The sequence below is a fragment of the Rattus norvegicus genome, chromosome X, assembly GCF_036323735.1.
Source record: "Rattus norvegicus strain BN/NHsdMcwi chromosome X, GRCr8, whole genome shotgun sequence".
Classification (NCBI taxonomy): Eukaryota; Metazoa; Chordata; class Mammalia; order Rodentia; family Muridae; genus Rattus; species Rattus norvegicus.
This window is the reverse complement of record NC_086039.1, coordinates 25399437-25426352: the sequence shown is the minus strand read 5'-3', so window position 1 is coordinate 25426352 and position 26916 is coordinate 25399437. Positions and strand designations below refer to the sequence as shown.

Below are 26916 nucleotides of genomic sequence, written 5' to 3'. Positions count from 1 at the left end.
AGTCTTGATTTAACTTTGGTATATGGTATCTGCTAGAAAATCATCCATTTTTTTTCTAGATTTTACAGTTTCGTAGAGTATAGACTTTTGTAGTAGGATATGATGTTTCTTTGAATTTCTTTAGTTTCTGTTGTTATGCCTCTTTTCATTTCTGATTTTGATAATCTGGATACTGTCTCAGTTCCCTTTAGTTAGTTTGGCTAGGGGTTTATATATTTTGTTGATTTTCACAAAGAACCAGCTTTTGGTTTTGTTGATTCTTTGTATAGTTCTCTTTGTTTGTATTTGGTTGATTTCAGCCCTGAGTTTGACTATTTCCTGCCATCTACTCCTCTTGGGTGTGTTTGCTTTTTTTTCCTAGGGCTTTCAGGTGTGCTGTTAAGTTGCTAGTGTAGGATCCCTCCAATTTCTTTAGGAGGGCACTTAGTGCTATGAATTTTCGCTTTAGCACTGCTTGCATTGTGTCCCATAAGTTTGGGTATGCTGTGTCATCATTTTCATTAAATTCCAGGAAGTCTTTAATTTTTTTCTTTATTGCTTCCCTGACCAAGTTATTATTGAGTAGAGTGTTTCAGTTTCCATGAGTATGTGGGTTTTCTGGGGTTTTGTTGTTGTTGAAGTCTAGCCTTAGTCCATGGTGATCTGATAGGATGCATAGGATAATTTCAATCTTCTTGTATCTATTGAGGCTTGTTTGTGACCAATTATATAGTTAATTTTGGAGAAGGTACCATGAGGTGCTAAGAAGATCTATTCATTTTTTAGGATAAAATGTTTTGTAAATATCTGCTAAATCCGTTTGGTTCATAACCTCTATTAGTTTCACTGTGTCTCTGTTTAGTTTCTGTTTCAATGACCTGCCCATTGGTAAGAGTGGGGTTGAATTCTCCCATTATTATTGTGTGGGGGTTTAATGTGCTTTAGGGCTTTAGTAAAGTTTCTTTTATGAATGTGAATACCTTAGCATTTGGGGCATAGATGTTCAGAATTAAGACTTTCTCTTGATGGATTTTTCCTTTGATGAATATGAAGTATTTTCCCCATCCTGCTTCATAACTTTTGGTTGAAAGTCTATTTTATTGGCTATTTGAATGGCAACTCCCCCTTGTTTCTTGGGATTATTTGCTTTGAAGACTTTTTTCCAGCTTTGAGGTCGTGTCATTGAGGTGTGTTTCTTGTATGCAGCAAAATGGTGAATCCTGCTTGCATATCCAGTCTGTTAGCTTATGTATTTTTATTAGGGAACTGAGACCATTGATATTGAGAGATATTAAAGACAGATGGTTGTTAGTTCCTGCTATGTTTGTTGTTTTAGGTGGCATTATGTGTATGTGATTCTCTCCTTTTGGTTTTGTTGTGAGATGGTTAATTTCTTGGTTTTTTTCCCTTTGGTGTAGGCACCCTCCTTGTGTTGGAGTTTTCTTTTTGGAATCCTCTGTAGGGATAGATTGGTACATAGATATTGTTTAAATTTGGTTTTGTCATGGAATATTTTGGTTTCTCCGTCTATGCTGATTGAGAATTTTCTAGGGTTGTCAGTTGTGTTCTCTTAGGGTCTGCATGACCTCTTTCCAGGCTCTTCTGGCTTTTAGGGTCTCTGTTGAGAAGCCTGGTGTAATTCTGATAGGCCTGCCTTTATATGTTACTTGGATTTTTCCCCGCATATAGCTTTTAATATTCTTTCTTTTTTCTGTGCATTTAGTATTTTGATTATTATGTGATGAGAGGATTTGCTTTTCTGGTCCAATCTATTTGGTGTTCTGTTGGCATCTTGTATGTTTATAGCCATATCTTTGTTTAGGTTGGGGAAGTTTTCTTCTATGATTTTGTTGAAGATGTTTTTCGGTCCGATGAGCTTGGAATCCTAGCTCTCTTCTATTCCTATTATTTTTAGATTTGGTCTTTTCATTGTATCTTGGACTTCATGGATGTTTTAGGTTAGGGGTTTGTTATGCTTTGTATTTTCTTTGACAGTTGTGTCAATCTCTTCTAATATATCATCTGTGGCTGAGACTCCCTTTTCCATCTCTTGTATTCTGTTGTTTATGCTTCTATCTGTAGCTTCTGACCTCTTTCCTAAGTTTTCCATTTCCTGGGTTGCCTCCCTTTGTGATTTTCTTATTGTTTCTACTTCCATTTTTAGGTCTTAGACTGCTTTGCTCAATTCCTTCACCTGCTTTTGTTTTCCTGTTTTTCTTTAAGGGATTTATTTGTTTCTTCTTTAAGGACTTCTACCTGTTTACCTGTGTTTTTCTGTATTTCTTTCAGTGAGTTATTTATATACTCCTTAAAGGACTCTTTTATCTTCGTGAGATAAGATTTTAGGTCAGCATTCTGGTTTTCAGGTGTGTTGGGGTATCCAGGGCTTGCTGTGCTGGAACAACTGGGTTCTGGTGATGCCAACATATATTGGCTTCTGTTGCTTATGGTCTTGGGCTTACCTCTTGCCTTCTTGTTATTTCTGGTGTTAACTGGCCTGGGTGTCTCTGTCTGGAGTCTGCCTCCTGTATCCCTGAGGTCCTGCAGTCTCCTGGGAGACCTTTGTCTTTTGGGGTCTTCAGAGGGGCATGCAAGTCAATGATCTGTTACCCTGGCTGGAGCAGATTTCCTTGGAGGCCTTCAGACTGTGGGCTCTGTTGTCCTGGTTGCAACAGATATCTTGGGAGGCCTTCAAACTATGAGGTCTTCAAAGGGACAGGCACATTGTTTAAATGCCCTGGAGGAAGGAGCAGTTTGGAAGGGAATTAGAGTTTGAATAGAGGGGGTGTGTCGAGTACAGGGCTCCTGGTGGGGGCGGAGTCCCAGCTGCTGTGGTTATTTGGGAGGGTCCCTTACCTGCTGCTCTGGGTGCAGCAGATCTCCTGGGAGGCCTCTAGACTGTGGGGTCTTAAGAGGGGCAGACAAGCTGGTGATCTGTTCCCGTGGTAGGTGCAGGCCAGAAGGGGAGATCTCTCTGTTTTATTTTAATGTAGTCACTTAGTTCTATGTACTTGACTCTTAGAACTGCCTTCCTTGTATCCCCTACATTTGGCTAAGTTGTGTTTTCATTTTCATTCAAGTTTTCGAAGTCTTTAATTTCTTCTTTTTTTTTCCCCCGGAGCTGGGGACCGAACCCAGGGCCTTGCGCTTCCTAGGTAAGCGCTCTACCACTGAGCTAAATCCCCAGCCCCCCGAAGTCTTTAATTTCTATCTTAATATTTTACAACCCATTTTTCATTCAGTAAAGACTTGTTCAGATACTTCAGGTTTTTTGTTTTGTTTGTTTGTTTGTTTTATTTGTTGAGATTGATTTTGTGTCTGAATATTTGGTTACTTTTTTAGAAAGTTCTGTGAGGTGCTGAGGAGAAGGTTTGTGTTTGGGTGAAGTCTTCTGTAAATATCAATCAGGGCCATTTCTTTTATAACTTCAGTTAGCTCCCACATTTCTCTGTTTAGTTGTTGTTTGGATGAGCTGTCTATTGGTGAGAGTTGGATATTGAAGTCTCCCACTATCAGTGTATGAGATTCAATATGTGATTTAAGCTACAATAGTGTTTCCTTTACAGAGTTGGTTTAGGACATAGATGTTAAGGATTGTAGTGTCCTCTGGATGGATTTTCTTTGATGAGTGTCTTTACATTTCTCTTCTGATTAGTGTTGGTTTGATATCTATTTTGTCAGGTATTGAAATAGCTATACCAGCTTCTTACGTCTGTTTGCTTGGAATATCTTTTTCCAGCCTTGTACTCTGAAGTGATGTCTAGCTTTGATGATAAGATGTGTTTCTTTATTCAGCAGCAGGATAGATTCTATTTTCCCAGCCATTCTGTTAGCTCTTTATCTTGTTTTGTGGGGGAACTGAATCTGTTGGTATTGAGAGATATCAATAACCAATTCCTGTTAACGTTGGTGGTAGTGTTATTGTGTGCGAATGGCATGTGTTAGGCTTTTCTTTGGACTTTGTTTTCTTTTATATAATTAACTTCTTTAGGTTGGAGTTTACCTCCTAATACTTTCTATAGGGTTGATTTTGTAGATATTGTTTAAAATGGGTTTCATCATGGAATATTCGTATTTTCTCATGTTGATTGAAAATTTTGCTGAGTATAGTAGCTTGGGCTGGTATCTGTGGTCTACTAGAGTCTGCAGCACACCTGTCCAAACCTTCTGACTTTTAAACTTCATTGAGAAGTCGGGTGTAATTCTAATAGGTCTGCCTTTATATGTTTCTTGGCCTTTCCTCTGCAGCTTTTAGTCGTCTTTGTTCTGTACATTTAGTATTCTTATTACTTTTTTCCAAGAGGACATCATTTTGTGTTTCAGTCTATTTGGTATTCTGTATTATTCCTCTTGTACCTTGATAGATTTAAAAAATTATCTCCTATGATTTTATTGAAAATGTCTTCTGTGTCTTTAAGCTGGAATTCTCCTTCCTCTATTCCTATTCTCAGATTTGGTATTTTTATACTGTTCCACATTTCCTAGATGTTTTGTGCCAGGGATTTTTAGATTTAATATTTTTCTTGACCAATATATCTATTTCTTTTATTGTGTCTTCAATGTCTGAGATTCTCTTGTCCATCTCTTATATTCTTTTGGTGATGTTTGCCTCTGAGTTTACTGATTGAGTTTGTACATTTTTTTTAATTTCAAGATTTCTCTCAGTTTGAGTTTCCTTTATTGATTCTATTTCCAGTTTCAGGTCTTGATCATTTGTGTTTACTTCCTTCCACTGGTTGGTTTTCATAGGTTTCTTTAAGGGATTTATTCATTTCCTTTTTAAAGACCTCTAGCATTCATAAAGGCTGTTTTGAGGCCTTTGGGGGGTGTTAATTATGTTGTTATGTATGTTTTTGTTATGTATGTTTAGTTTAGTTTAGTTTAGTTTAGTTTAGTTTAGTTTAGTTTAGTTTATTCAGGGCCTGCTGTGGTAGGATTACTGTACTCTAGTATAGACATGTTATCTTGGCTGTTGTTGATTGTGTTTTCATGTTGTTGTCTAGGTATCTGGGATTAGTAAGTCAGGTTAATGTGTTTCTGGGTATTCAGACTTGAAACTAATTGGGATGGATTCAAGGTGGTAATGGGCTTTGCAAGAGGGAGGAAAGCTAAGTGTTTCACTAAGATCTTCATGGTTAGTGCCCTGCTGTTCTGACAGGAGTCCTGATTAATTATTTAACCTTTGACACTTCACTTTTGATTTAAAATTAAAATTCTTCACTTGAGAATAGTAGATTCCATGTAGTTGTAAAGATAGGGGGAGATGCCATAGACCCAGCACCTAGGCTTCCTTCTCGTACCATAGCAACAGCACTTCAGCAAGTTATTGAGGGGAATAGAAGTCATGTGCATTATAATTCCTACAAAGATTCCACCTCTCTTTTGCTCTTTTAGTCCCCTTTCTGCCACCACCACCATCACCACCATGCCTCAAAACCTGTCCTCATTTTTGTAACTGTATTTATTTCAAGAATATTATGTGAGTGGGATAGTACAGGATGAAAAGCTTCAAAGTGGGCTTTTTTCATGATAGTTGATTCTCTGGCTATGTATCTGGATTTTACATTATCTACTGTGGCAATGCCACCTCTGGGCAGGTAGCCCTGCATTGTATAAGAAAGCAAACTGAGCAAGCCATGAGGAGTAAGCCAGTAAGCAGTGTTGTTCACTAGTTCTGCTTCAGTTCTTATCTCCGGTTCCAGCCTTGAACTCGTATCCTAACTGTGATTGGGATATGTAAGCCAAATAAATAGTTTTTTTCCCTTCAAACTGCTTTTGAACATGTTTATCACAGCAATTGAAAGCAAACTAGTATATTAGTTGGAATGCCTTAGGTTATTCTTTTGTTTCTTAAACTCCTTTCTTTAACTCCTAGGACTTCCCTCTTTGCCTGGACAGAGAAGAAAGAAGATGGCAATGGGTTCACAGAGCTTAATGTCCATATCTTACCTAGTCATACTCTGGAACATGTCTTGCTTGTTTTTTTTTTAACTGCAGCCTTCCAAGACAGTGCTGTGAATTCTGATATTAGTAGAGTCTTTTCTTTGGAAAAGTGAATTTTGGGGGGAATGTTCTCAGTTGGCACTTTCAGTATCAAGTAGACAAAACCCTGAAAAGCTAGTTAGCATAATGGACAGCTGGTATTTAGACAGAGACTAGTCAGGGCTGGCTCCTGAAATGATTGGGTTCCTCAGCCATTCTTACAGTTACTTTTCACCTGGAATGTATCAGTGTGGCAACAGTGTTTGCCAGGAGCACATACAGGTACACTCACTCTAAAAATGCTGTACTTTCCTTTGTCAGATTCCATTGTGTTCTTTTCACTTCTGCCTACTGACAGACACCACTTCTAGCTTCCATCTGGACAGACAAAAAGTTCAAAGCATTAGGTCATAAAACTCTTAATCAATTTTCAAGCATTTAGATACATTTAACTGCCGAGGGTGTTCCATGAGGGATTGAAGTCTGTATTAACTCCGTTAGTTTCTAGTTTTTAGTTGGCAAATTTACTTTATTAGAAAGAAGGCTTCTGTTCCTTTATGAGTTATATATAGTCTGAGGGCTGGGGTGTAGCTCAGTAGAAGCATGTGTACTTCACATGTGTGTGGGCCTGGGTTCTATTGCCCAGCACCATTACTTCCTCAAAAATATTATTGTCCAGAAGAAAGGGCTTGCTCATTAAAAGCAGCCTCTTGAAGCTGACCAAGATATATTGGAATGCAAAGCATGACTAGTATGTGGCTGAGCAGTTAAAAAACTTTGGAGCAGGTTAGTGCCTATGAAAAGGTTTATGAAATTGTCAGAAAAAACAGAAACAAAAACAAAACAAAAAAAACCCTTCAGATAACCTCCCAGCAGGACATCAACTAATGCTGTAAATGAAACTAATTTTTTTCCCTATGCTTTGCTTTTAAGAAGTACATTCCAGGGTTGGAATATAGTTCAATGGCCTTCCTTGTCAGTCCTGTTGTGACTGGTCTAGCATGTGTTTACTGGCTGTCCTGGCATGTGCTTACTTCTGGAATTGAATCTAGTCCCTGCAATTTATTCTCAGCACTATAGCAAAATAAATGAATCTACGGATGAAGAAGGCTCATTTATTCTTCTTTGTATTTTGATTGGATCATAGGTACAGTGTATTGCTTTCTGATTTCTCAGCCACCTATGGGAAGTTTCTATTTGGGTTCTGTCTAGCTCCTTGCCAATTCTGTGTAGCATGTGAGGCTTCATTCATTCTTACTGCCATTTCTTTGAAGCCTTGCCTTAAGCTGGGTGGGCAGCTATGCATCGTCCTCCTCATCACCTGCCACATTTTATATTTATGAAGACAATCCATATGAATTCCAGTTTTAAGGGTGGTTGAATTTGACCCACAGTAAAGACAACGACTGTAGTTCTAAAACCTTAAATACAAAGGAAGTCTTTGTAGCACTAGTGATAGCTTCCCACATGGAAGGCAAGTATTCTACACTGAGCCTTATCCTTGCCCAATAGAAGTTTGTTGTTTCACAATAAATATACAGTTGAAATTTGGAAGCTAGACACCCTAAATCAAGATGTTAGCAGGGTCACACCCTTTTTGGATGCTCAAGCTGGGGTCCTTTCTGCCTCTTTCAGCTTCTTGTAGCCCTAGGCATCCTTTAGTTTGTGGCTCTTTTACTCTAATCTTCACCTCCATCATGCATCTAACATGCATTTATGTCTGAGTTTACCTCTTACAGCAATTTAAGATGAGTTCATCCTAACTAATTACATCTGTAATGATAATGTGTCTAAATAAGGCCACCTTCACGTGTTCTGGGGCAGAAACTTCAATGTACTTCCACCCCATTTTTATTCTGCAACATAACTTTTTCAGTGGCATATAAACTTATAGCAGAAATAATACATTTTTTTCTTGAGAAAATGTTTATAACATGAACATAGATCTCAATGAGTTTGTAGAGTCAAATCTTTGTAATTACCTATACAAAGAAACGGAAGACATGTTCTGTTAACCTTTCCCCCTTGTCCTATCCATACCTTTCAAGGAAGTCCTCTGTTGGATATTCTGTCTCAGTGTTCTTCCAGCATGGTTTTATTTTAGATTTTAATCTGATCTTTGCTGACATGTAAGCACAGGGATGTGTTGGTTCCTCTTTTTGCCTTGTTCTGCAAACCCGTGCCCATCATAAATTAAACTGAACCTTAATTCAATTACAGACTGGCTGTTAAATAACTCAGGCTTTGACTCATTAGGAGGAAGTAGGGTATAAGTTAGGCCATGTACACTAACAATGATGAAGGTATCATGCTGTGAGCAAGGCCTTATAACCTGCATGGCTTCCTGGAAATTCTATTTGTTGTAAAGCATATTGTTATAGAAAAAATTGCATTTTGAGTATGAATAATTGGATTGAAGCTAGAGATTCTGCCATATTTTTATCAAATAAATCTACAGTAAGACCATTTATATTCTAAATGTGAAAAGGTCACTCCTATCTGTCATTGTCACCTTGGACTCTGATAGACTTTTACTTATGCTTCTGTTGTGGCTGTGTGAGTCGCAGGAGAGGACTGCAGCTCATAGCCAGTCCCACCCTCATGTCACACAGTCTGAGAGTTGAGTTTAGCTGGGAAAGACTCTGACCTACTGGTAGGAGTTTTATTCCTCTACATTTTCTTCTATTTAAAAGCCACAAAATCTTTTCTGTTCTTGTGGAAGTCCCATACACATGGTAACTATGACAATAAGTCATTTATCTTTATGATCCTTATTTTACTTTCCTGGAGAATTGGGAGAAAAAAATTCTTGCCCAACTGTCATATTTCAGGGGTGTGTGTGTGTGTGTGTGTGTGTGTGTGTGTGTGTGTGTGTGTGTGTGTTGTGTGTTGTTTCTGAAACAATTATCTTACTATTCTGGCCTTGAACTTATAATCTTGCATCAACCTCCTGAGTAGCTCATACTACTGTGCTGATATGAGCTACCACACTGGGCTGAAAACATTTTATAGTATATAATGAAAACAGTCTGTATTCCTTTTTGAAGATGGAAAATTCCCCAAATATTTCCATATTAACTCTAGCAGATGAATGTATAGTTTTACATAAAAATTTGTCTCTAAAAGGACTGAATGAGAACAGAACAAGACATAAAATAAGGTAAGACTATTGTCAGGTTAGAAAAAATGAAAATGAACCAGAAATGGCTTTGAGGCTTCAGTTTTCTTATGTCATGAAGTTTAAGCCCAACTAGAAGAAATGATGGCTCTATTCATAGGTGTGTGTTGGTGGGGAGGGGGCGGGGCACTCACAGAGGCCAGAAAGAGATGGTTGGGTCCTCAGGAGCTGAAGTTAGAGGTAATTGTGAACCACTTGCAATAGGTACTAGGAATCAAACTAAGGGCTCCTGCAAGAGCAATAAGCACTGTTAACTGCTGAGCCATCTCTCTAGCCCCAGTTTTCCTTTTTATATCCACTCAAACTGTGGATGAACTTAGAAGAAATAAACATATCATTAGGGAAGGAGAGTTGGCTGCTGAGCAAGTCAGCATAGGGTGTCTCGTTTTTGTTTAGTCTTGTCTTGGTTAGTGTGGCATAAATTTTAAGTACCTTGCTGTGTTTTAAGTGACAGAAGAGTTACAACTTAGATAATAGTTAGGCCATTTTTGTTTGATCTAGTATTATTTTTGCCTGGACAAATAATACTAGTGAGATGAGAACTGTCTTAGTTTTCTTGAAACAAACAGATAGAGAACAACAAAAACTGCCTTCATGTATTTCCATTGCTCTTAAAGAAATTGAACTTTAAACATTAATTCTTAAATATTTTAAGTTCATTGACTCCATAGTCTACTAGATATAACCAACCATGAGTCACAAAAAAAAAAACTAGAAAAAAAAAACATGTACAGACTTTTTCCTCTTGTTATTACTCTGTAAACAACATAGTGTAGCAACTATGTACATGGCATGTGCATTGTATTGGATATTTATTGATGATCCAGAGATGGGTTAAAGTATATGATAGGCAATGAATAGATTGTATGTGTGCACTACTCCATAGTATATGAGGATGTGATGATCCTCAGACTGTGCTATTCTCAGAGGATACTAGAAACACTGCCCCCTCCATCAGAAAACAAAGACAACTGTACATTTTCTTGTTAGCAGGAAATGCAGGCATTAGATAAAAATAGAAATGTAATAATGCCATTGGAGGAGGTAGATGTAGGGGAAATTTGATCTATTTTTACTCATATTCATCTATTTATTTATTGGCGATGCTGAGGAGACCCCACAGCCTCATCCATGTTTAACACACTTAACCCAATATGTTTTACTCTTAAAGAAAGCAAAACTAACAAGGTTTCCTTTGCTTTTTTCCTCAGCCACAATAATAAATTCTACTATTTTATAGTTCTAATTATAAAAGTAAGCAAAGTCTTACCATCTAGAACTGTTCTCATTGGTGTGTTTTGAAAGAAAAAACAAAACAAAAGTTTAAGCTAGGCTTGGTGGTGCATGCTTTTAATCTCAGCTCTTAGGAAGTGGATTCAAGAGAATCAGAAGTTCAAGGTCAACCTCAGCTACATAGTAAGTTCCAGGTCAACCCGGACTGCATGAGACCCTGTCTCCAATAAATAAAAATAAAATATCAAAAAGCAAGTATGTAAGCTGAGCATGTTGCACATTTGTAATATCAGTATTTTAGAGGCTAAGGTAAGAGAATTAGGAGTTTGAGGCCAGCCTGGGCTTCAGAGTGGTACTGTGTCCCCCAACAAACAAATAATAAATCAATAAGTAAATAGAGCTAGAAACCATCTGAAATATCAGTCATTTCTGGGAAGAGATATTCTAACTACCTCATTTTTAGGTAGATAGTGGGGATTCTGGACCAGAAATTTTTCTGGAGTCCTGCTGCTTTGTCTAGCATGGCATACCTGGGCCTATAGCCCTTCAAATCGTCCTTGTTGCCAAGTAGCTGCTGCATCCACAGGTATCTGTATCCTGTCTTAGTTCAAGGACAGAGCAAAGAAATAGCCCCCAAAGTCCCTGCCCTTAGATTGCTCTGCAGCTTCCAGCAGTTTTCTGCTCTTTTCTTTGCATAGTGCACACTCTTCCCTCTGCAGAGGATTCAAACACTGGAAAGCAAAGGTCTGGGAATTATCACAGAGAATTCAATATTAGTGGTAAGGGAGGGAGAGGGAAGACTTCCAAAAGACACAATCAAGGATCACAGGGAAGGAACTTGGACATGAGTCAAGCTACAGGGAAAGGTCAACTATGAAGAGTCCTGGACATTTGAATGATAAATTGAGGACAAAGAAAACAGAAAGGGAAAGTGAAGTTTACCTTTTTAATAACAAACCATTCTATTAAGGAACTTGAGCACCTTGAGGTGCATAGATGATTAAAAACCCATGGTTATTTTATATCTGAGAATAACTTTTGAATTAAATGATCCAGCCATGGACATGACTTTATGGTTCTTTTGTATTACTGGGATTTAAAAATAATGTAAGGCTTCCAGCAGTGAACAGTGACCCCAGCTACCAACCCCTTTTAAGATAGTGCCTCCCTACGTGATTGTTGGGGGGGGGCGGCAATGGGGGGAGGATGGGGAGGGGAACACCCATAAGGAAGGGAAGGGGGAGGGTTTAGGGGGATGTTGGCCCATAAACTGGGAAAGGGAATAACAATCGAAATGTAAATAAGAAATACTCAAGTTATTAAAAAAAAGAGCATATATATGTATATGCAGGTATATATGAATCACCAGGACGGTTACTAGAAAATTGTTAAGTATTCTTTGCACTTTTGAGGGCTCTTGATATCATAAGCATAAGGGTTAAATGTTGTCTGTTTATTTCAAAATGAGGCACAGCGCACATTCTAAACTATATTTTCATTAAATGATTCCCAATCTACTAAGAAAAAAAAAAAAGATAGTGCCTCCCTGTGTATCCTACGCTGATCTCAAATTCATGATCTTTCCGTAGCCTCCCAAGTACAGAATGACAGATGTCTGTCATCATACCCAGCAATATAATACTGCTTTTGCAGGGTGAGATGGAATAGAGAGATCATTTCTTTTGAAAGGCAATGTAAACATTTGAAAACTGTCTACCCTGTAAAATCTAGATTGTTAGCTGGAGACACCTGCTCCCCCATAAAGTTATTTCTCTGAGGCCCTGGGTAGTGGCTATGGCTTCTGAACAGAGGATCATACCATTGCCTTGGGGTTGTTTTGTACTCCCAGCCACTCCCCCTTGTGTTCACCCTTCTAACCCCTGTAAACACTTGCATGTCAAAGCCAGAGCTTTAAAAAAAATGTTTGTTCTTGAAAAATATCACCAAAAAGTTTTCCCAATAAAAGATAGTGTTTGTGAATAGTAAGAGCATCTTATTGTAGTCAAAAGAAAGAGGAAGACTGGGGGTGGTGGTGCCTATCAAGGGAAGTCCCTGTAGCTCAGTTCCCCCTCTCTCTTTCCTTCTTACGTGCACAGCCACAGTGCATTCAATTGTTTAAGAGCAACACATCCTTTGAACTAGCCCTAGGATGGGAATGTCCATTAAAAATAAACAGCTATGTGTCCTGAGCAGCTGGAACTCTATGTTCTAACAGCCAGCAGTTCCGTTTCCTGTCTCTTGATTGTGTATCTGTTCTTCCAGATTGCCTTTGTGCTTTGAAAACTGCAGATTTCAGTAATCCTAGTACTCTTATGGAAGCAAGCATTTAAACAGTCTGGCTCCTCTTTACCCAAAGATCTGTGAGAACTGCCTACACACATAAGCATTGTTGCTAGATGGGTAAAAAGCCTGTTGAAAAGCTAAATATTTGGAAAACCTTCTTGAACAGCCATTGTGGTGTATGGTGTTTGGGGTGGTGGTGGTGGTGTGTACCCACCCTACCACTTTCCCCCATCACATTGTCCTAAGATGAATACTAGGCTACAGTCAGGAACTTTCTTTATCTTTGCTGATTCTTTCCCTCTACTTCATCCTTTCCAGAAATGTGGTCAAGACATCTGTACAAGAGAGGAGAAAAATATATTTCTAAGGTCTTTGTCCTTAGAAAAATGCTGGTTGTATTAGAGCTCTTTTGTCACTGCAACAGACTATCTGATAAAAATAACTCAATGGAGGAAAGACTTATTCCAGTTCCTAGTTTCAGAGGTTACAGTCAACGGTCATCTAGCTCCTCAGTTGCTTCTGTATCTCTGAACATTATGACAAAAGGGTGTGGTGGAACGGAACTATTCATCTCACAGTAGCCAGGAAGCAGAGAAAGGGGCACAGGATCAGGTCCCTACACGATATATCCCATCTAAGTCATAACCTCACTACATCAACTACACCTCACTTTCCAGTAAAGATAATATATTATGAACTCACCAATGGCTTATTTTATGATTAGATCAGAGCTCTCACAACCTAGTTACTTCTTAATTGCTCCACAAGGAAGGACCAAGCCTCCAGTACATAAGGTCTGGGATTCTCTTGGCTGAATGTGAATGGGCCAGAGTAATGTACATTTCAGTAATAAGTGAACCAGTGTGTCCATCATTATTGAGGTGTGCAACTGCAAGACAAATGGTGACTAGAATATCAAGGACTTACTTGCATGGCAATGGTAGAACAATGTTAAATATGATGGCCCCACTTGGCCTCTCCAAGCTTTTAAGCATTTTGCTACAGACCAGAAGGAGACTGACTTGTGTGACTCGGGTTACTCCCTGCTTCCTGCCATGGTACATAGGAAGTGACTTGACTTTTGTTTTTTTGTTTAGCATGAGCCATTCTAGATATCTCCAATATATCATTTAACATAGTTGCTCTCCACTGGGAGAGATTGTGTCTCTCAGGAAGTATGTGACAGTGTCTAGAGAGCTGATAGCAGTAGCTAGCAGGTGAAGGCTGAGGCTATTTAGCAGCATAGGACATCCATTCTGCCTAAAGCAAAGAATGACCTGGCCCCAAGTGTTATCAGTGCTGAGGGTGAGAAGCTTGGTTTAAGGTAAGACATTCTGTTTGACTACTGTAAATTTTTACTAACCAAATATTTGGGTAAAATAACCACTGTTGTGTTCTTACACTCAATATTGGTATATACATTCTTCTGGGACTCTTTGGTAAATATAATGGTATGACTTGGATCTTAAAGGCCCCTTGAGGTCCCTGTATTAAAAGTTGCTGATATGTGGTGCTATCAGGAGATGGTAGAACCTCTGGGAAGTGGTATCTAGTAATTGGAAGATAGGCCATTGAGGACATGCCCTTCTTGACTGACTTGAAGTGAACAGATATGTTCTATTTACCAGGCACTCCTGCTACCCTGTTTACTGCTTTGTCACAGCTCAGAGCCAGCCTTTCAAGTGATTCTCCTAGGCATTTTGTCATAGTTTTGGAAAGCTGACTGTCACACATCTATACACATAGCTCTGCTTATCTACTATTCTCTTGTGCATTATGTATCAGGCTATTGAACTGTATATGCATATGTAAAACTGGTTTCATGTGCTTTTGTCCCTGTAGATATCATGATCCTAGTACCATTCTGAAGCTGGATGTTTCCCCACATTGCTGGCCACATAGACTGTCAATGCACAACTGAGTACCCAAGGACAGGGACCTTTTTCTTTCGAAGTGTAGTCAGGAAGCAGAAGCAAGGGTTCTGAGACAAGAGAATTTTAAAAGCATTAGAAACTGATGTGACGGGAGAAGGGTCACAGGCAAATAGAGGGTATTTTGGCTGGTTATTCCTTAAGTAAGTTGAACTGCTGATGGTTGTTAACATAGCCCTTGCGTGTCAAGGTAAGAAGATGTAGAGCAGTGGAATATGAAAATGGGTTGGATCCTTCTGGGCCCCTCTGCATCTGTCCATCATCCCGTGTGACTGTGACATGACCTTTCCCATCTGTTGCACCACCTCTGCCTTGGCAGCTTCCTCTTTTGACCTAATGAATGGAGATCCTTGAAAACAGTTTTCCTGACCCATGCACAGTCTCTTCCTTCAGAGAGCCAGCTGGTGAGATGTGCACGTATTCTTTTCTGTTACCCGCTGGATTGTAAGTACAGGATATTTAGACCGTGACATTTTAAAGAGATTTGTATTAGCCTAACAAGTTACCTACTCCCCTCCCCCTCCACAGTCCTTCTGTGTAGGCTTCAAACTTGCTATGTAGTTTGTATCTCAGCTGGCATCTAACACTTAATCTTCCTGCCTCAAACATTTTGAGTGTTGGGATTTCGGGTGATCTTCATCATATCCAACAAAATCAGTGGCTATGCATCAGAAGATGCATAGAAGGTTCTTTAGTTTTCTTACATCACCAAGTATGGAAATCAGGTCCTTGTCAGGGCTAAATAAGTGCTCCACCACTTAGCCCTATGCACTCCCCCACCCCCACCTCCAGCTATTAGGTAACCTTTAATTCACAATTCACAGGGGAAATGGGACCTGGTTTCTACATAATTCACTTAGGCTAAACTTTTCAAAAGTCACCCCACTTAGAAATTGCAACTTTTGTGGTTTCTGTAATGTTATACCAGCTGTATAGAAAACTTACTGTGTTTAGACAATACAAATGCATAGGATAACTGGAGTTTTTGTTTCAAACCTTTCTAAAATAAAGGGTTTAGGAAACATTCTACCTAAGTAACTTTGGAATAAATGGCTAATGGAGAGGTTTCCCTTTCCACTAAGCTTCTGATGTTCTCATGTTATTATCAAGATCTTTGTAAGTTGCCCCTGAACCTGAGAGTAGGGCTGTCTGAACTTCATTTCAGTCCACCCCACCCCCTTTTCTTTTTCTTCTTTCCTCTCCATACCACTTTTTTTGGTTATCGAGATAAGGTCTTACATAGCCCAAGATGACCTGAAGCTCACTACCTGAGGATTACTTTGAACTGCTTGCCATCCTCCTACCTCTACCTCCCAAGTGTTGGATTATAGGCATACTCTACAAAGCCCAGCTCCCTGTCCCAATCCACCATAAATAGATTATAACAATAATAGTGATTTTTGAATAAATTTGTATAATACTTGGAATTTGTAGCATGGTTCCTTTATCTCAGTTGTATTCTTTTTTAATTTTATTTTTCTTGGATATTTTATGTATTTACATTTCAAATGTTATCCCCTTTACCCCCCTCTCCCATACCCCCTCCCCTCCCTTGCTTTTATGAGGATGCTTCCACTCCCACTCAACACCCTGGTATTCCCCTACACTGGGGAAATGAGCCTTCACAGGACCATGGACTTCTCCTCCTATTGTTGCTAGACAATGCCATCCTCTGCTACATATGTGGCTGGAGCCATGGGTCCGTCTCCATGTGTACTCTTTGGTTGGTGGTTTAATCCCTGGAAGCTCTGGTGGGATTTGGTTGGTTGGTATTGTTGTTCTTCCTGTGGAGTTGCAAACCCCTTCAGCTCCTTCAGTCTTTTCTCTAACTCCTCCATTGGGGTCCCCTTGTTCAGTCTGATGGTTAGCTGCAAGCATCCTCATCTATATCAGTAAGGCTCTGGCAGAGCCTCTCAGGAGACACCCATATCTGACGTCTGTCAGCAAGCACGTCTTGGCATCAGCAATAGTGACTTGGTTTGGTGGCTGCATGTGGGATGGATCCCCAGGTGGGGCAGTCTCTGGATGACCTTTTCTTCAGTCCCTGCTCTACTCTTTGTCCCTGTATTTCCTCCTGTGAGTATTTTGTTCTCCCTTCTAAGAAGGAATGAAGTATCTACATATTTAAAAATGGGGTACAGAGCTAAACAAAGAATTCGCAACTAAGGAATTCCGAATGGCTGAGAAGCACCTAAAGAAATGTTCAACATCCTTAGTCATCAGGGAAATTCAAATCAAAACCACCCTGAAATACCAGTTGTATCCTTATAATTGACCTAGAGTGTTTTCTGGTTTTGGTAAATATAATGAATCCCAATCTTGTGTAGGATGACCTTGAACTGACCCTTCTGCCTTCATCTCCTAAATGCTGGGATTTTTACAGGCATGTGCCACCACACCTGGCTTTGATCCCAATCTGACATAAATAGATTGTAACAATAACGGTGGTCTTTGAGTATATTTAGTATTATGACTTTGCAACATATTTTCATTTTATCTTACCTTTATCTTCCTGGTTGTCTTAGGGTGTTTTCTTTTTGCTCATTCTCCTTTCTCTTCCTTCTTCTCTTTTTTTCCTTTCCTCTTTTCTCTTTCCTTCTCATTTCCCAATTGCCTTAACTTTCTTCTCCTTTTCTTTCCATTCTTCACCCTCTTTCTATTTTTATTTGAGGTAGGATCTATGTAGCTCAAGTTAGTCTTGGATAGAACAATGTAGTTAAGGATGACTTTGGACTCTGGATCCTTTTGCTTCCTACCTCCCCAGCTCTGGGATTATGGGTATTTGCCACCATGCCTGGCTGTCCTAGTAGTTTTTGTTTACTTGCTTTTATTGTTCCAGTGTATTGAGATTTGGTCTCATTGTAGTCCAAGCTGACTTGGAGCTCCCAGTTCTCCTAAATAAGCCTCCCAAGTAGATGAGATTACAGCAGTGCATCACCAAACCCAGTTTAGACAATCAGTTTTTGGATGACCAAAGTGGGATTAAAGAAAAGTAACTTTTTTCCAAATCCTGTACAAACAAGTCTTAAGTCCTATTTCCCATCTTAATGTTTTGTAAGCCTTCCATGACACAACCCTTTTTCTACCTTGCCACCTGTTTATTTTTTCTTCCTCTGTGTCATCAGTGCTGGGTATCTGGTCATGCATTTGCCTCAGAACCTTTATCAATTAGTTTTGGGTAACCACACAGAAATTAGAATAAAGATTGCTTAATACAAATCAGAATTTGGTGAATTGGCTGTGTTATTTTCTGTCTTGTCTCTATAAAAACAAACTAGAACAGTTGCCATAGAGACCAGGGGTCTTACAAAGCAAAACTGTATGCCTGTGGTTCTTGATTAAAAAAAAAATCCCCCGCTCATGCACCTATAGTCAGTTTCTCAGGTTGCTGAGGTCAGAGATTGCTTGAATGTGGTAGTTTGGAGCTAGTCTTGGCCCTATAGTGTGGACTCATCATTTAAATACAGTATAGAATCAGTAACTAGTAACAAGCTATTTTTGATTTTTGATTTTTGATTTGGCATAACTAGTAAAGAAAACTCAAAAGAAATGTGAATAGCATATAAAGAGGGCAGAATCTCCAGGGTATGTACAAAAAGAGAAATCTGTCTTCCCTTCTCCAGCACCCTGAAAGCTCAGTAGTGTTTGCGCACGCGCGTTTGTGTGTGTGTGTGTGTGTGTGTGTGTGTGTGTGTGTGTGAGAGAGAGAGAGAGAGAGAGACAGACAGACAGACAGACAGACAGACAGACAGAGACTGTGTTTATGTCTGACTGTCTCCTCTCTAGGTAGGGAAGACAGGGCCAGAGGCCCACTGGCAATCAGGAAATTGTCCTGTGCTGTTCTTGAAGCTCACTAGGAAACTGGCTAGGATGCCCATGAAACTCACTAGAAAGATGTTTGAAAGTCGTTGCTAAAACTCACTGGGAAGCTGCCCAAGGGGTGCTAATGAAACCACAAAAGGCATCTTTGAGACTATTGTCACTAGGTGTACCACAGGACTGCCATGACCCATAGGTCAAGAGGAAAGCTTGTGAGATAAGGAATGGAAACCAGTCTTCCCTTGGTGTCCCTCCAGTGCCCTCTGCTGACAGTACTGAACAAGTGCTGGTTGTGACTTCAGGAGACATGTTCCCAGGGTGGGATAATTTCTGAGCTTGTGCTTTACTGTCATTGAGATGTGAGTCTTGACTTTGGAGGGTCAAATCAGGATAGTTCTAGATTTCTTCCTTCCTCCAGCACTGTTTTGGCCCTATAGATAAGCTTGCTTGCTTGCTTGCTTTCTTTCTTTCTTTCTTTCTTTCTTTCTTTCTTTCTTTTTCTTTCTTTCTTTCTTTCTTTCTTTCTTTTTATTTTGTTTGGTTTAAAGTTGAGAATTAAGGATTGCTAACTGGTAGTGCTTTGCTAATTAGCAGTACTGGAAATATGCTGTTTTTAAAATCCTTTGTTTCTGCAGAAATACAACTTTCTCCAGAAAGTTGTTTTCTGGGTTTATTTTTTTCTGACCCTAGGTGTCCCTTAGGCAGATTTTATCTAGCACTGTTTAGAGTACAATCTTGTCCTGATAGAGATTTGCCAGGTACTGTAGTCTTTAGGCTTTCACCTCATCTGGAGAAGAGGTCCACAGGCATGGGCTTTATGCCCATCATCATAATAACCATGAGTCCTTGCCACAGACTGTAAATGGATCTCTGCTTCCTAGTCTATCCTACCTGGCTGCTGAACCTGCTTCTCTGCCTTGCAAAACTTTGACCTAGTGCCTGGTTCTCACAGTCAGCAGAGCAGTCAGCTCCACTTTGCTCACTAATATCTGTCAGCACAGCCCCTGGATCTTGTACTCACCTTGGGAGACTGAGGCTCCATAGGCACTTCTGCTTTCCATTTTGGTATCTACATAATCCTGCTCTTGTACCAGAACTTGTCACCAATCCATCACCTTCCTTTTAAACATTTCATTTACCTGTCTCTGATACTCCATCCAGACACATCTGCCTCTCTGTGTCTTAGGGCCAAGTATAACCTGGGCCTCATTTCAGAGATGGATGAAAGGATTATTAGACCTCTATATTATCTTTCCCTGAAGTCCCACCTTAATGGCATTTCCCAACCTGTTAAATACCCCACCCCCGACCTGAGTCAAGCTTCCTTTCTGAAGGAACTGAGACCAAACAGAATGAGTAATGGATTTAAGAAGACTGGGAAGTCATTATTCTCCTGTGTAACAAAAGGCATGGCCTGGTCATGCACTTTAGGCTATTCATTGAAAGGTAAAATATTCTGGAGATAATTACAGCTGATAACCTGCAGGTGTGACTCACATTTTGAAGCGTGATCTCAGACTCATAAAACAGCAAAGTTGCTCTTCCCTATTTCATTCTGATTACTGGGCATGTGGGTAGGTTCCACTTCCCCATGCTCAGAATTTGACTTCACCATGAATGGCAAGCTAGGTCTTCTTTTCACCACCAGAGTCCTGCCTACCTTAGTTGTCTTTATACTGTGAAGATGTCTTGACCTCTGTCAGGATCACTGAAAAGGTTTCAGGGGTGGGTGTTCATAATGCCTGCACTGTCTCCTTGCCCTGCACTTAATTCACGGTTTTGCTGTATGTAGCCTACGTTGTCACCAAACTTGCAATTCTCCTACTTTAGCCGCACGCCCCTACTGCCAGGATATCAGGTGTCTACCACCATGCCTGGCTTTTGCTGCTCTATTCTTTTCGTTGAAGACATTTGTCTTTATTCTAACTACAAGGTTAATATCCTGAAGCAGTTGTTTTCATCTTAAGTTCACACTTGACTTCTCTGCCCTCACACACCCACCCCCACTACCTGAAGAATACTGCCCACATTCTGCTTCAAGGTCAAGTTCTCAGTCTCCTCACTTTCTGCCCGAATCCTCCTACACTCCTAAGTATTCTTTACACTGTTTCCCCTGACTCATCCCTCTGGCATGCCTCCATTTCCTGTCTGCATGTTTCTTCGTGTCAAGAAGAATGTCCTCCCTAATCCTGCTGTATTCCTTTCAAGTTGCTCTACACATTTTGTTTGTAGAGCTTTTACATCTCCACTTTGAACCTGAGGTGAACATGGCCCTTCATATTTCCATTATACTAAATTATAATGTTTCATCCACATTATATTGTTTTATCCACAGTGTACCTGGTTACCTATAAAATTCATATTCTTTTTGTCTTCCCCAGACTCTACTTTTTTACTTACAGTAAAATGTCTATAGTTTTGACATAGGTAGTTATAACCCACACTCTTACAAACACAGGGCTAAAAATGTAACAAGTATCGTGATGCAGTTCTGTGCTTTCTACTTTTATTTTTTATTTATTTACTGTTCATTTGTTTGAGACAAGGCCTCATTGTGTTCTCAGGCTGGCCACAAACTCATAAATCGTTGTCTTAAACTCTTGAATTCTGGGATCACAGATGTGTACCACCCATGCCTGGCTCACTCTTAACCACAGTCATTATTCCTTGAAAATTGGTGCCAAATTTAGGTTTGTTTTCTAGTGTAAGAATGAATAAGTCCAACTTGACAGCTTGAGATAGCATATGAATTTAGTATAGAATGGAAATTGATAATGGATTTTCTTTTTTAAAATTGTCCTCTTATATTGATCTGGAAAAAGATGTCATTGTGTTATGTCCAAAGTGAGCAGCAGTATTCACATAGCAGGGCCCAGCAACTGAACCTGATTTATGAGGCATGATGAAATACTGTGTGCTTAGATGTTATCAAGGACCATTTCACTACTACAAAACAAAGCAGAAAATACATAACAGGATGGACTCCTGATCCTTTGAGGCCAAGGAATTTATCCCAGTTTGATGTGGGGAATGGTTGACTTTTCTGTTGACCACATGTAGGACTATTTCAGCTACCGGTAGAAAACCTCAGTAAGGGTTTTGTGTACTATTAAATATAGCACATAAACTTGATTCAGGATTAATTCCAGCTTCTAGAGCCAATTCCTTTAGGATCCAGGAGGGAATTGTTCTTTTAGAAATTACTTATAGGTTTATACAGCCTGTTCTTCATGGGAAGCTGGGTACAGATCTTCCAGTTTCCTGATACAACGGACAGAGGTCTCTAGTAACTATTTTCAGAGCAGAAAAATGACAGACTTTTAACTAAAGTTATAATTATTCTTCACAAAGTTTTGAATTTATGTAAGTAAAATGGTTAGCTCTCTCTATTATCTTTCCAGGCATTGTGATCTCCATTTCTTCAGTCAGCTCGAAAAACAGAGTACTAACTTTCTATATACTTGTACATTATCATTTAATTCTCTAATCTTCATTCCCTTATCCTAGCAATTCCATAGCCGCATGCACTCTCCTTCTGATACTATTTATTCCTAAATGTAATTTCCTACTTTTTCTATCCATACCTTTTCTTCTTGAGACTGCTTTAACTCTCTATTTCTTGATGTCCCCAAGTTCACCCTGGCTAATTAATGCAGCAGTCATTGGACTGGAGGGTATATGTATCTCCTCATGATTCCACATTCAAGGCCAAGTCTGGCGGTGAACTATTTCTACAAAGGACCATGTAGGCTTTTTATGGCCTCTGTTCTTATGTTGTCTAGATCCTTTCCCATGGCTCTAAAGCCCAAGAAGAAGGCCTCTTCCTCATCCTCCACAGCCTCACGATCATCTCCATTCCTCATTCCTGAAAACTACATCTGTTCGGATTACTATGGTGTGATTGGCTCTGAATAATGTGAGGGAAGTAGATTCCCCAGAAAGAAAGATTGAAAGTATAGTAGTAAACACAGCAGATCAACTTCAGGGCAACAGCAACTATCAACGTGTAGGATCATGGGATCAATGGCCTGATGATGCTCCAAAGGCAGGAATTGTGTCACACCTCACCTTGTGTAGCCATGCCAGACCCAGCACTAGACATTATATTAGAAAGCTGGATGTGGTAGTGGCAGTGCAGGCAGGCCTGAAATCCCAGCTACTTCAGAAGCTGAGTCAGGAGAATCAAGGCTACCTTGGCTATATAATGAGCCCCTTTCTCAGTGAATGAATGACTGATGAATGACTAGTCCTGGGGACATAGTTCAGTGGGTCTGGGTTCCTTCTCCCATACCAGAAGAAAGAAAGGAAGAAAAGGAAAAATGGTAATTAGGAATATTAGAATCAGACTGCTTAATGGGTATGAGGTTTCTCTTGGGATCAAGGAAATGTTCTGAAATTTGATGGTGACTATAGAACTCTGAATGAACTGAAAGCTGTACAAATATATGGCTTTTATGAGTGGATATGTGAAATTTGAATTATATCACAAGTGCTACTAAAACAAGGTACAGAATTAAGGTATGAAAAATAATTACCAGATAGTAAAAATGAACCAGAATTATTGTTAGCATGAAGGAATTTCAGAATATGAATCTGGTTTGGTTCTTTTGTTTTGGTTATGTGGGTTTTTGAGTCTTTCTAATAATCTTTAGTGACCTTGTGCGGGGACTGACCAGGATGAGTGATGCTGTATAAGCCGCATTGTATTAATGTAACCCTGGTCTTTCAGTAGGAATAAACTCAGCTTCCAGGGCCTGTTTGCCCCAAGATTTCTGGATCTTTTTACTCCTGGGTTATCCTACAACTGTGACCTGCTTCAAACCTGCACATATTCAATTCTAAGCTGCATTAGAGGACCTTGCTATGCCTCAGGAGTATTCACAGAACCCTCTTCTCTGTTCCAGATCGAAGAAGGAAGCAAAGCTGCATCAGTGGACAAGCTTCTTGCTGGAGATGAGATAGTGGCCATCAATGATGTCACTCTCTCAGGGTTCAGACAAGAAGCAATTTGCCTGGTGAAAGGCTCCCACAAGACCCTCAAGCTTGTGGTCAAAAGGTAAGATGTGTATCTCTTCTGTATTCACCAAGACAAACAGAAAGGCATGGAATAATAAACTGCTAAGCCTATGTGGATTGTCTATATGTTAGAGATCTCTGTAAGTGCCAGCTTAAAATTATAGTTTTCTCTTATTAGTTTCTGAAGATTGTTCCAGGATCCCCCTCTTGGAACCAGATCCTACACATGCTTCAGGCCTTTGCAGAAAATGCAATTGTATTTGTTTATAATCTAGGCACATTCTCTTACATGCTTTAAGTAATCTCTAAGGACCTAAACTTTTCTTCTTTTTTTTATATAAAGGAGTAAAAAATTCCACTTTAATAATTTTGAAAAAACAAATGTAAAATGACTTAGGCTTATAAAACCAGAATTTACAGTTGTCTGTCAATAGTCAAAATATAAATCATAGAACCATTTTGATTTCAAATCCAAAGTAATTCTCAAGTTGGTTACAGAGTCACTGTCCCACTCCCCAGGAAGAGTCCAACTGCTGACTGTATGCACCCCCCCCCCACTCAGACAACTTCCCCTCCTGTTCCAAACCGTGCTTCTACACTTCAGCCACACCACATAAGTAGTAGACACATCTCCCTCCTGTGACGCTCAGAAAGATGACATATATCCCCCTGGCTCTTACCAACCACCTTTCTTTATAAGGACCCTGGCTCCTAGCATTGAGTGGCATCCATTTTCCAGACTCCATAGGTAGTCTTCTCTTGGCTCCATTCCAGCAGGACAGGACCTAAACTTTCAAGTTGCCATGACAAAATTACCTGACAGTAACAACCTCAAGGAGAAAAGATGTCTTCTTGACTCAACGATTTCAAGAGATTTCTGCCAATCACAGTAGAGAAGGACTGGGTTTATAGTGGCAGAAGTATTTTGCAGACTCCTTCATAGTTTTGCTGACCAAGAAGCAGAAGAGATGGACTGGAGCTAGAGCTGAGCTAAAACTCTCAAGGGCTTGTCTTCAGTAACACTCTTCCAGTAGCCCCACCTCCACCTGCTTAAGACTCTACTGCCTTCAAAGCACAAACTGTGGGAGAGAGTCTGCTCCCAGTAAGGGACTATATTGTTGCTTATTGTTCATAGAAGGTGGCAGGCAGGTGGTTTTGATTATTTTTGTTTGTTTGTTTGTTTATTTGCTTTTCGAGACAAAGTTTCTCTGTGTAGCACTGGCTGTCCTGAAACTCACTCTATAGACAGGGCTGGCCTCAAACTTACAGAAATTTCCTTGCCTCTGCTTCCAGATGGTGGGATTAAAGATTGGTGCCACCACAACCCCCAGCCAGATGTGTCACAGATGCAAATAACAGATACTAGGTTCGTAGTACTGTGCTGCAGTTCTATGTTCCTATAAATTAGATTGGGAATTAGCACTTAGATGATTCTAAGAAGGTGAAATTAAGGACATGATGCTTTTATGTACAGGATAACAACAGTACCCCTTGGTGCCATGAGAAACTTATATCTCTTTTAGAATCATCGTAGTTATTGATTTAATTAAAAAGTTAAACTGATGGTGGTGCATGCTTTCAATCCCAGTACATGTGAAGCATAAACAGGTGGATCACTGTGAGTTCAGTGCCAACAAGGCTTTGAAACATGTATAATTGTGCTTGTCTCAAAAATAGTTAGGTCAAACATTTACTACAGATTTTATCACACACAGAAAAACATACTTCTACAGAGCAACTCTCCCTTTCCCTCCTAGACAGCCCCTAGTTTTTTAGCTACAAGCAGAATCCAAGGTAGAAAGAGGTTCAAGGATGAGTAAGGAGTGGTTGGGGAGGTGGTTCAGTGGATAAAGCACACATGTCTGAGGACTGGAGTTCAAATCCCCAACATTCGCAGAACAGACAGGATCCCTGGAGCAAGCTGGCTAGCTAGATTAGCCAAATCTTTGAGCTCTGTATTCAACCAGAGGAACATTTCTCTCCTTCAATATATAAAGTAGATAGTGATTAAGACACAAGATAACAAACTTTAACTTTCACATACCATATGTATAGTCCAACACATGGGAGCCCTTGTACACATGCACAAAATAAATAAATATTATCAACCCTCATTTCTAAGTAGGATATGTTTTAAATGCCTTTTGTTTATGTTTTGGCAGTGCTGGAGATCAGACCCAGATCCTGCTATGTGCTAAGCAGGTGCTCTACCACTGAGTTACAGCACTTCCAGTCCTAAATACCCCTTTTACTTAGTCCTTGTAGCTCAGAATATACAATCCCAGAAGGTGGTATATGAGTTATCATCAATATATAATTCCTTGATTACCTCATGACTCCTCAAAAGGAAGTTGTCTTAGTTTGGTTGCTATTGCTGTAATGAGACACCATGACCGAAGCAACTTGAGGAGGATAGGGTTTATTTGCCTTCAATTTCCATATTACTGTTCATCATTGAAGGAAGTCAGAACAAGCACTCAAAACATGGCAGGATCTGATGCAGAGGCCACGGAGGGATGCAACTTGCTTGCTCTTTCTTGCTATAAGAAAGCTCAGCCTGCTTTTTAAATAGAAGCCAGGACCACCAGCCCACGGGCAGCACCACCCACAATGGGTTGTACCTTTCCCTATTAATAATTTTAAAAATGCCTTACAGGTGGGTCTTATAGAGGCATTTTCTCAGTTGAGGTACCCTCCTTTCAAATAGCTCTAGTTTGTGGCAAGTTGACATAAAACTATCCAGTACAGAAGTCCTTTGTTGTCATGGATGCAATTAGTCTTGGTCAAGTGATGATCATGGGAGGATGCTAATTCTAAAGGTAAGACTAACAATGACACATCGCCTCTGGGAATTGTCATTGCCTCTTAAACCCTCAATCTTTAGTTGTGGGGAACTAGAACTCACACTCTTTGAATAACTTGACTTTTGAATGGAGAAGATACAAGTTTCAAATCCCTACAACTTTGGGTATCTGAACTCCTAGCTCAGGATATTTTTTCCTTCATTTGAGACAGGGTCTCAGTGTATAGCCCTAGCTAGGCTTGAACTTACATTGTAGACCAGGAAGCCCTTTAACTCAAAGGGCTTTACCTACCTCTCTACCTTTGGTGTGCTGGAATTGAAGGCATGTACCACCACACCAAACACAGCAAGAGAAATTTGTTTTTCATCAGAAGGTATGTACAAAAACATGGAACAGATTTTGTAGTCCACTTTAGTCCACTTCTTTTTGGTGTCAAATCTGGTGTTTTAAGTGTGTGTGTGTTTCTGTCCATAGTTGTATTGTTTACTTTGCATTTCTGTAATTATGAGGTAAAGTAGGCATTGCTACATATATTTCTTAATGTGCTTTGTATAATTTGTAATCTGGAATTATATATCTAAAAAGGATATTAATAGGTAAACTAAAGCCTATTTAAAACATGCCAATGCCACCTAGGAGACCACAAAGAGAGGAGACCATAGAGCTTTTACTGACTAGTATAGCCTAAAAG

At 39.7% G+C, this 26916-nt stretch overlaps 1 protein-coding gene across 4 annotated transcripts in view; it reads left to right on the top strand.

Annotated features, from left to right (window-relative positions):
• Shroom2 (shroom family member 2) overlaps positions 1-26916 on the top strand; it is a 172032-nt gene that overhangs the window by 53842 nt on the left and 91274 nt on the right. For all 4 annotated transcript variants that reach the window (XM_006256817.4, XM_006256816.5, XM_008773126.4 and 1 more), the window contains exon 2: positions 23310-23461. In XM_006256817.4, coding sequence (XP_006256879.1) covers positions 23310-23461 — 152 coding nt within the window. The remainder of the gene's footprint in view (positions 1-23309; positions 23462-26916) is intronic.